The 12,195-nt window shown below is 44.5% G+C and overlaps 1 protein-coding gene across 1 annotated transcript in view; it reads right to left on the reverse strand.

Annotated features, from left to right (window-relative positions):
• Positions 1 to 12,195, reverse strand: part of LOC119951033 (alpha-2-macroglobulin-like) — a 226,915-nt gene that overhangs the window by 8,258 nt on the left and 206,462 nt on the right. Inside the window, exon 38 of the mRNA XM_038774067.1 lies at positions 2,614 to 2,704. Within this exon, the coding sequence (XP_038629995.1) occupies positions 2,614 to 2,704 (91 nt within the window). The remainder of the gene's footprint in view (positions 1 to 2,613; positions 2,705 to 12,195) is intronic.

Raw genomic sequence — 12,195 nt, forward strand, 5'->3', positions numbered from 1 at the left:
AGGGGGCCCTCTGTCTCCGTGTGGGTGGGGGCTCACCATGTCCATGTGGCTGGTCTCTGAGTCTGTGTGTGGACGGTTCCTGTCTTTTATACCAGGGAGGGGGTGGGTTCCAGTTTAAGAAGTAACCTCAATCTGGGGATTCCCAGCTGCCGGCTGTTTGCATCCCCAACCGGTCAGTGGGAAGACATGGGCCACATCTCCGGATACTTTCTTCACAGACGCTGGATTATCTGGAGAGAAAACCCGGATGTGCAGCCGGTGAGTTGCACGTCTCAGCCAACACTCTCAGCTACACGTCTCAGCCAGAATGGAAAATTCCACCCAATGTGTCAGCTCTGTGATCTGTCATCAGAGGCCAGAAAACTTCAAAATATTATTTCATCCTGAGGTGCACCCACAGTGTGGTTTACTGAGGAAGTTCCAGGGTTCTGGCCCAACGACAGTAAGGATCGGCCAATATATTTCCCAGTCGGGCTGGTGGGTCACTCTGAGGGGAACTTCCAGGTGGGGGTGTTGCCCATGTATCTGCTGCCCCTTGTCCTTCTAGATGGTAGAGGTTGTGGGTTTGGAAGGTACTGTTGAAGGATCCTTGGTCAGTGGCTGCAGTGTTTCTTGTAGATGGCACACACGGCTGCCACTGTGCGTGGAGGGAGGGAATATTTGTGTGCAGCGTGTCGATCGGGCGGGGCTGCTTTTTCATAGATGGTGTCGAGCTTCTTGAGTGTTTTGGGAGCTGCAAATGGAAAGTGTCCCATCCAAGGTAGACTGGAAAGAGTTACTTGTGGGGAAATCTACAGAAAAGCAGTTGGAGGGACTCAAAAAATAAATGGAGAGGGTACAGGCCCAGCATGTTCCCGCCAGGGTAATAGAAAGGAGAAACAAAGGGATCTTGGCGTGTTTGTCCATAGATCTATGAAGGCAGAAGGGCAGGTTAATAGAGTAGTGAAAAAGGAATATGGGACACTTGCCTTTATCAATCGACACATAGATTGCAAAAGTAGGGAGGTCATATTGGAGTTGCATAGAATTTTGATGAGGCCACAGATGGAATACTGTGTGCAGTTCTGGTCACCACATTCTCGGAAGGATGTGGTTATACTGGAGGGGGTGCAGGGGTGATTCACCATGATGTTGCGTGGGATGGGACATTTAAATTATGAAGAGAGGCTGGATAGGCTTGGGTTGTTTTCGCTGGAGCAGAGAAGACTGATGGATGACCTGGTTGAGTTGGACAAGATTATGAGAGGCATGGACAGCATAGATAGGGAGCAGCTCTTCCCCTTAGGTGAAGGGTCAGTTACATTGGTCTTAAATTCAAGGTGAGGGTCAGGCAGGAGGTTTAGGGGGGATTTGAGGAAAGCTTATTATCCAGAGGGTGGTGATGGTCTGGAATGCACTGCTTGGTAAGAGTGGTAGAGGTGGGTTGCCTCACATCCTTTAAAATGTACCTGAATGAGCACTTGGCATGTCATAACATACAAGCCATGATGTGGAGATGCCGGCGTTGGACTGGGGTGAGCACAGTAAGAAGTCTTACAACACCAGGTTAAAGTCCAACAGGTTTGTTTCAAACACGAGCTTTCGGAGCACGGCTCCTTCTTCACCTGAAGAAGGAGCCGTGCTCCGAAAGCTCGTGTTTGAAACAAACCTGTTGGACTTTAACCTGGTGTTGTAAGACTTCTTACTATAACATACAAGGCTATGGGCCAAGAGCTGACAAATGGAATTAGGTAGGCAGGTCAGGTGTCTTTCATGCGTCGGTGCAGACTCGATATGTTGAAGGGCCTCTTCTGCACTATTATTCTGTGATTACACTTCTGACTTGTGACTTGTGACTTGTAGATGGTGGACAGGCTTTGGGGAGAGTCAGGAGATAAGTTCCTTTCTGCACATTCCCCAGCCTCTGACCTGCTCTTGTAGCCACTGTATTTATAGAGCTGGACTCAGTTCAATTTCTGGTCAATGGTAACCCCCAGAGTGTTTATTGAGGTGGATTCAGCAATGGTAATGTCATTGAATATCATGGGGAGATGGTTAGATATTCTCTTGTTGGAGATGGTCACTGACTGGCACTTGTATGGCTTGAATGTAACTTGCCACTTGTCAGCCCAAGACTAGATATTTTCCAGGTCTTGCTGTATTTGGACATGGACTGCTTCAGTGTCTGAGGAGTTGCAAATGGTGCTGAACATTATGTAGTCATCAGTTAACATCCTCACTTCTGACCTTATGATGGAGGGAAGGTCAAGCAGCTGAAGATGGTTGGGCCTCGGACACTAACACTGAGATTCGCAAGTGAAGCCCATCACCAGAAATGGAGAGAGAGAGACAGCAGTTGGAAAAGAGAATGGAAGAGATGAAGATAGACCAGGTAAAGACAGGAAAAGTGAACAGGTGGAGATGTACCAGGTGAATACAGCAGAAGAGAAGAGGTGGAGATGGGCCAGGTGCAGACAGGAGAAGTGAAGAGGTGGAGATGGACTGGTGAAGACAGGAGAAATGAAGAGGTACAGACGGACAAGGTGAAGACAGGAGATGGGAAGAGATGGAGATGGACCAGGTGAAGACAGTAGGAATGGAAGGAAAGTTGAGATTTTGCAGAGTGTCACTCACTTGCTGATAAGAATTCTTAACGGCTGAGAATCCGGACAGCATGGAAACATCGGCAAGGACCATGTTTGAAACTGGACGGTCACCAATATAGCTAAAAAGGAGGGGGAATGAGAATGAGATAGATGGACATTGGTCACTAAATACTGACCACAGCACCCACCCCAGTAAATACTGACTCTCACACCGAGTAAATACTGACCCTCAAACCCAGTAAATACTGACTCACCGAGTAAATACTGACTCTCACACCCAGTAAATACTGACTCACCCAGTAAATACTGATTCTCACACCCAGTAAATACTGACCCTCACACCCAGTAAATACTGATTCTCATACCCAGTAAATACTGACTCTCACACCCAGTAAATACTGACTCTCACACCCAGTAAATACTGACTCTCACACCCAGTAAATACTGACTCTCACACCCAGTAAATACTGACCCTCAAACCCAGTAAATACTGACTCTCACACCCAGTAAATGCTGACTCTCACACCCAGTAAATACTGACTCTCACACCCAGTAAATACTGACTCTCACACCCAGTAAATACTGACTCTCACACCCAGTAAATACTGACCCTCAAACCCAGTAAATACTGACTCACCGAGTAAATACTGACTCTCACACCCAGTAAATACTGACTCTCACACCCAGTAAATACTGATTCTCACACCCAGTAAATACTGACTCTCACACCCAGTAAATACTGACTCTCACACCCAGTAAATACTGACCCTCAAACCCAGTAAATACTGACTCACCCAGTAAATACTGACTCTCACACCCAGTAAATACTGACTCTCACACCCAGTAAATACTGACCCTCACACCCAGAAAATACTGATTCTCACACCCAGTAAATACTGACTCACCCAGTAAATACTGACTCTCACACCCAGTAAATACTGACAACAGCACCCACCCCAGTAAATACTCAATCTCACACCCAGTAAATACTGACCCTCAAACCCAGTAAATACTGACTCTCACACCCAGTAAATACTGACTCTCACACCCAGGAAATATTGACCCTCACACCCAGTAACTACTGACTCTCACACCCAGTAAATACTAACCCTCACACCCAGTAAATACTGACCCTCAAACCCAGTAAATACTGACTCACCCAGTAAATACTGACTCTCACACCCAGTAAATACTGATTCTCAAACCCAGTAAATACTGACTCACACACCCAGGAAATATTGACCCTCACACCCAGTAAATACTGACTCTCACACGCAGTAAATACTGACTCTCACACCCAGTAAATACTGACTCTCAAACCCAGTAAATACTGACCCTCACACCCAGTAAATACTGACTCTCACACCCAGTAAATACTGACTCTCACACCCAGTAAATACTGATTCTCACACCCAGTAAATACTGACTCTCACACCCAGTAAATACTGACTCTCACACCCAGTAAATACTGACTCTCACACCCAGTAAATACTGACTCTCACACCCAGTAAATACTGACTCTCAAACCCAGTAAATACTGACCCTCACACCCAGTAAATACTGACTCTCACACCCAGTAAATACTGACTCTCACACCCAGTAAATACTGACCCTCACACCCAGTAAATACTGACCCTCACACCCAGTAAATACTGACTCTCACACCCAGTAAATACTGACCCTCACACCCAGTAAATACTGATTCTAACACCCAGTAAATACTGACTCTCATATCCAGTAAATACTGACTCTCACACCCAGTAAATACTGACTCTCACACCCAGTAAATACTGACCCTCACACCCAGTAAATACTGACTCACACACAGTAAATACTGACCCTCACACCCAGTAAATACTGACTCTCACACCCAGTAAATACTGATCCTCACACCCAGTAAATACCGACTCTCACACCCAGTAAATACTGACTCTCACACCCAGTAAATACTGACTCTCACACCTAGTAAATACTGACTCTCACACCCAGTAAATACTGATTCTCACACCCAGTAAATACTGACTCTCACACCCAGTAAATACTGACTCTCACACCCAGTAAATACTGACTCGCACACCCAGTAAATACTGACTCTCACACCCAGTAAATGCTGACTCTCACACCTAGTAAATACTGACCCTCACACCCAGTAAATACTGATTCTCACACCCGGTAAATACTGACTCTCACACCCAGTAAATACTGACTCTCACACCCAGTAAATGCTGACCCTCACACCCAGTAAATACTGACTCACACCCAGTAAATACTGACCCTCACACCCAGTAAATACTGATTCTCACACCTAGTAAATACTGACTCTCACGCCCAGTAAATACTGACTCTCACACCCAGTAAATACTGACTCTCACACCCAGTAAATACTGACTCTCACACCCAGTAAATGCTGACCCTCACACCCAGTAAATACTGACTCTCACACACAGTAAATACTGAATCTCACACCCAGTAAAAACTGACCCTCACACCCAGTAAATACTGACTCACACCCAGTAAATACTGACCCTCACACACAGTAAATACTGACCCTCACACCCAGTAAATACTGATTCTCACACCCAGTAAATACTGACTCTCACGCCCAGTAAATACTGACCCTCACACCCAGTAAATACTGATTCTCACACCCAGTAAATACTGACTCTCACACCCAGTAAATACTGACTCTCACACACAGTAAATACTGACCCTCACACCCAGTAAATACTGACTCACACCCAGTAAATACTGACTCTTACACCCAGTAAATACTGACTCTCGCACCCAGTAAATACTGACTCTCGCACCCAGTAAATACTGATTCGCACACCCAGTAAATACTGACTTACACACCCAGTAAATACCGACTCTCACACCCAGTAAATACTGACCCTCACACCCAGTAAATACTGACCCTCACACCCAGTAAATACTGACTCTCACACCCAGTAAATACTGACCCTCACACACAGTAAATACTGACTCTCACACCCAGTAAATACTGACTCTCACACCCAGTAAATACCGACTCTCACACCCAGTAAATACTGACCCTCACACCCAGTAAATACTGACCCTCACACCCAGTAAATACTGACTCTCACACCCAGTAAATACTGACCCTCACACACAGTAAATACTGACTCTCACACCCAGTAAATACTGACTCTCACACCCAGTAAATACTGATTCTCACACCCAGTAAATACTGACTCTCGCACCCAGTAAATACTGATTCTCACACCCAGGAAATACTGACTCTCGCACCCAGTAAATACTGATTCTCACACCCAGTAAATACTGATTCTCACACCCAGTAAATACTGACTCGCACACCCAGTAAATACTGATTCTCACACCCAGTAAATACTGATTCTCACACCCAGTAAATGCTGACTCTCACACCCAGTAAATGCTGACTCTCACACCCAGTAAATACTGACTCTCACACCCAGTAAATGCTGACTCTCACACCCAGTAAATACTGACCCTCACACCCAGTAAATACTGACTCTCAAACACAGTAAATACTGATTCGCACACCCAGTAAATACAGACTCTCAATCCCAGTAAATACTGACTCTCACACCCAGTAAATACTGACTCTCACACACAGTAAATACTGACTCTCACACCCAGTAAATACTGACCCTCACACACAGTAAATACTGACCCTCACACCCAGTAAATACTGATTCTCACACACAGTAAATACTGACTCTCACGCCCAGTAAATACTGATTCTCACACCCAGTAAATACTGACTCTCACACCCTGTAAATACTGATTCTCACACACAGTAAATACTGACTCTCACGCCCAGTAAATACTGATTCTCATACCCAGTAAATACTGACTCTCACACCCAGTAAATACTGATTCTCACACCCAGTAAATACTGACTCTCACACCCAGTAAATACTGACCCTCACACCCAGTAAATACTGACTCACACCCAGTAAATACTGACTCGGACACCCAGTAAATACTGACTCTCGCACCCAGTAAATACTGACTCTCGCACCCAGTAAATACTGATTCGCACACCCAGTAAATACTGACTTACACACCCAGTAAATACTGAGCCTCACACCCTGTAAATACTGATTCTCACACACAGTAAATACTGACTCTCACGCCCAGTAAATACTGATTCTCATACCCAGTAAATACTGACTCTCACACCCAGTAAATACTGATTCTCACACCCAGTAAATACTGACTCTCACACCCAGTAAATACTGACCCTCACACCCAGTAAATACTGACTCACACCCAGTAAATACTGACTCGGACACCCAGTAAATACTGATTCTCACACCCAGTAAATACTGACTCTCACACCCAGTAAATACTGACCCTCACACCCAGTAAATACTGACTCACACCCAGTAAATACTGACTCGGACACCCAGTAAATACTGACTCTCGCACCCAGTAAATACTGACACTCGCACCCAGTAAATACTGATTCGCACACCCAGTAAATACTGACTCTCATACCCAGTAAATACTGACTTACACACCCAGTAAATACTGATTCTCACACCCAGTAAATACTGACCCTCACACCCAGTAAATACTGACTCTCAGACCCAGTAAATACTGACTCTCACACTCAGTAAATACTGACTCACACACAGTAAATACTGACTCTCACACCCAGTAAATATTGACCCTCACACCCAGTAAATACTGACTCTCAGACCCAGTAAATACTGACTCTCACACCCAGTAAATACTGACTCTCACACCCAGTAAATACTGACTCTCACACTCAGTAAATACTGACTCACACACAGTAAATACTGACCCTCACACCCAGTAAATACTGACCCTCACACTCAGTAAATACTGATTCTCACACCCAGTAAATACTGACTCTCACACCCAGTAAATGCTGACTCTCACACCCAGTAAATGCTGACTCTCACACCCAGTAAATACTGACCCTCACACCCAGTAAATACTGATTCTCACACCCAGTAAATACTGACCCTCACACCCAGTAAATACTGATTCTCACACACAGTAAATACTGACTCTCACGCCCAGTAAATACTGATTCTCACACCCAGTAAATACTGATTCTCACACCCAGTAAATACTGACCCTCACACCCAGTAAATACTGACTCACACACCCAGTAAATTCTGACCCTCACACCCAGTAAATACTGACTCTCACACCCAGTAAATGCTGAATCTCACACCCAGTAAAAACTGACCCTCACACCCAGTAAATACTGACCCTCACACCCAGTAAATACTGACTCACACCCAGTAAATACTGACCCTCACACACAGTAAATACTGACTCTCACACCCAGTAAATACTGACTCTCACACCCAGTAAATACTGAATCTCACACCCAGTAAAAACTGACCCTCACACCCAGTAAATACTGACTCACACCCAGTAAATACTGACCCTCACACACAGTAAATACTGACCCTCACACCCAGTAAATACTGATTCTCACACCCAGTAAATACTGACTCTCACGCCCAGTAAATACTGATTCTCACACCCAGTAAATACTGACTCTCACACCCAGTAAATACTGATTCTCACACCCAGTAAATACTGACTCTCACACCCAGTAAATACTGACTCTCACACACAGTAAATACTGACCCTCACACCCAGTAAATACTGACTCACACCCAGTAAATACTGACTCTTACACCCAGTAAATACTGACTCTCGCACCCAGTAAATACTGACTCTCGCACCCAGTAAATACTGATTCGCACACCCAGTAAATACTGACTTACACACCCAGTAAATACCGACTCTCACACCCAGTAAATACTGACCCTCACACCCAGTAAATACTGACCCTCACACCCAGTAAATACTGACTCTCACACCCAGTAAATACTGACCCTCACACACCGTAAATACTGACTCTCACACCCAGTAAATACTGACTCTCACACCCAGTAAATACTGATTCTCACACCCAGTAAATACTGACTCTCGCACCCAGTAAATACTGATTCTCACACCCAGTAAATACTGACTCTCGCACCCAGTAAATACTGATTCTCACACCCAGTAAATACTGATTCTCACACCCAGTAAATACTGACTCGCACATCCAGTAAATACTGATTCTCACACCCAGTAAATACTGATTCTCACACCCAGTAAATACTGACTCTCGCACCCAGTAAATACTGATTCTCACACCCAGTAAATACTGATTCTCACACCCAGTAAATACTGACTCGCACATCCAGTAAATACTGATTCTCACACCCAGTAAATACTGATTCTCACACCCAGTAAATACTGACTCTCACACCCAGTAAATGCTGACTCTCACACCCAGTAAATACTGACTCTCACACCCAGTAAATGCTGACTCTCACACCCAGTAAATACTGACCCTCACACCCAGTAAATACTGACTCTCAAACACAGTAAATACTGATTCGCACACCCAGTAAATACTGACTCTCAATCCCAGTAAATACTGACTCTCACACCCAGTAAATACTGACTCTCACACACAGTAAATACTGACTCTCACACCCAGTAAATACTGACCCTCACACACAGTAAATACTGACCCTCACACCCAGTAAATACTGATTCTCACACACAGTAAATACTGACTCTCACGCCCAGTAAATACTGATTCTCACACCCAGTAAATACTGACTCTCACACCCTGTAAATACTGATTCTCACACACAGTAAATACTGACTCTCACGCCCAGTAAATACTGATTCTCATACCCAGTAAATACTGACTCTCACACCCAGTAAATACTGATTCTCACACCCAGTAAATACTGACTCTCACACCCAGTAAATACTGACCCTCACACCCAGTAAATACTGACTCACACCCAGTAAATACTGACTCGGACACCCAGTAAATACTGACTCTCGCACCCAGTAAATACTGATTCGCACACCCAGTAAATACTGACTTACACACCCAGTAAATACTGACCCTCACACCCTGTAAATACTGATTCTCACACACAGTAAATACTGACTCTCACGCCCAGTAAATACTGATTCTCATACCCAGTAAATACTGACTCTCACACCCAGTAAATACTGATTCTCACACCCAGTAAATACTGACTCTCACACCCAGTAAATACTGACCCTCACACCCAGTAAATACTGACTCACACCCAGTAAATACTGACTCGGACACCCAGTAAATACTGACTCTCGCACCCAGTAAATACTGACTCTCACACCCAGTAAATACTGACTCTCAGACCCAGTAAATACTGATTCGCACACCCAGTAAATACTGACTCTCATACCCAGTAAATACTGACTTACACACCCAGTAAATACTGACTCTCACACCCAGTAAATACTGACCCTCACACCCAGTAAATACTGACTCTCAGACCCAGTAAATACTGACTCTCACACTCAGTAAATACTGACTCACACACAATAAATACTGACTCTCACACCCAGTAAATACTGACCCTCACACCCAGTAAATACTGACTCTCAGACCCAGTAAATACTGACTCTCACACCCAGTAAATACTGACTCTCACACCCAGTAAATACTGACTCTCACACTCAGTAAATACTGACTCACACACAGTAAATACTGACCCTCACACCCAGTAAATACTGATTCTCACACCCAATAAATACTGACTCTCACACCCAGTAAATGCTGACTCTCACACCCAGTAAATGCTGACTCTCACACCCAGTAAATACTGACCCTCACACCCAGTAAATACTGATTCTCACACCCAGTAAATACTGACCCTCACACCCAGTAAATACTGATTCTCACACACAGTAAATACTGACTCTCACGCCCAGTAAATACTGATTCTCACACCCAGTAAATACTGATTCTCACACCCAGTAAATACTGACCCTCACACCCAGTAAATACTGACTCACACACCCAGTAAATACTGACCCTCACACCCAGTAAATACTGACTCTCACACCCAGTAAATGCTGAATCTCACACCCAGTAAAAACTGACCCTCACACCCAGTAAATACTGACCCTCACACCCAGTAAATACTGACTCACACCCAGTAAGTACTGACCCTCACACACAGTAAATACTGACCCTCACACCCAGTAAATACTGATTCTCACACCTAGTAAATACTGACTCTCACGCCCAATAAATACTGATTCTCACACCCAGTAAATACTGACTCTCACACCCAGTAAATACTGACTCTCACACACAGTAAATACTGACCCTCACACCCAGTAAATACTGACTCACACCCAGTAAATATTGACTCTTACACCCAGTAAATACTGATTCGCACACCCAGTAAATACTGACTTACACACCCAGTAAATACCGACTCTCGCACCCAGTAAATACTGACTCTCGCACCCAGTAAATACTGACCCTCACACCCAGTAAATACTGATTCGCACACCCAGTAAATACTGACTTACACACCCAGTAAATACCGACTCTCGCACCCAGTAAATACTGACTCTCGCACCCAGTAAATACTGATTCGCACACCCAGTAAATACTGACTTACACACCCAGTAAATACCGACTCTCACACCCAGTAAATACTGACCCTCACACACAGTAAATACTGACCCTCACACCCAGTAAATACTGACTCTCACACCCAGTAAATACTGACCCTCACACTCAGTAAATACTGATTCTCACACCCAGTAAATACTGACTCTCACACCCAGTAAATACTGACTCTCACACCCAGTAAATGCTGACTCTCACACCCAGTAAATACTGACCCTCACACCCAGTAAATACTGACTCTCAAACACAGTAAATACTGATTCGCACACCCAGTAAATACTGACCCTCACACACAGTAAATACTGACCCTCACACCCAGTAAATACTGATTCTCACACACAGTAAATACTGACTCTCACGCCCAGTAAATACTGATTCTCACACCCAGTAAATACTGATTCTCACACCCAGTAAATACTGACTCTCACACCCAGTAAATACTGACTCTCACACCCAGTAAATACTGACCCTCTCACCCAGTAAATACTGACTCTCACACCCAGTAAATACTGAGCCTCACACCCAGTAAATACTGATTCTCACACCCAGTAAATACTGACTCTCACGCCCAGTAAATACTGATTCTCACACCCAGTAAATACTGATTCTCACACCCAGTAAATACTGACTCTCACACCCAGTAAATACTGACTCTCACACCCAGTAAATACTGACCCTCTCACCCAGTAAATACTGACTCTCACACCCAGTAAATACTGAGCCTCACACCCAGTAAATACTGACTCTCACACCCAGTAAATACTGACTCTCACACCTAGTAAATACTGACTCTCACACCCAGTAAATACTGACTCTCACACCCAGTAAATACTGACTCTCACACCCAGTAAATACTGACTCACACCCAGTAAATACTGACTCTCACACCCAGTAAATACTGACCCTCTCACCCAGTAAATACTGACTCTCACACCCAGTAAATACTGACTCTCACACCCAGTAAATACTGACTCTCACACCCAGTAAATACTGAATCTCACACACAATACATACTGACCCTCACACCCAGTAAATACTGACTCGCACACCCAGGAAATACCGACTCTCAATCCA

Source organism: Scyliorhinus canicula, chromosome 16, assembly GCF_902713615.1.
Source record: "Scyliorhinus canicula chromosome 16, sScyCan1.1, whole genome shotgun sequence".
Taxonomy (NCBI): domain Eukaryota; kingdom Metazoa; phylum Chordata; class Chondrichthyes; order Carcharhiniformes; family Scyliorhinidae; genus Scyliorhinus; species Scyliorhinus canicula.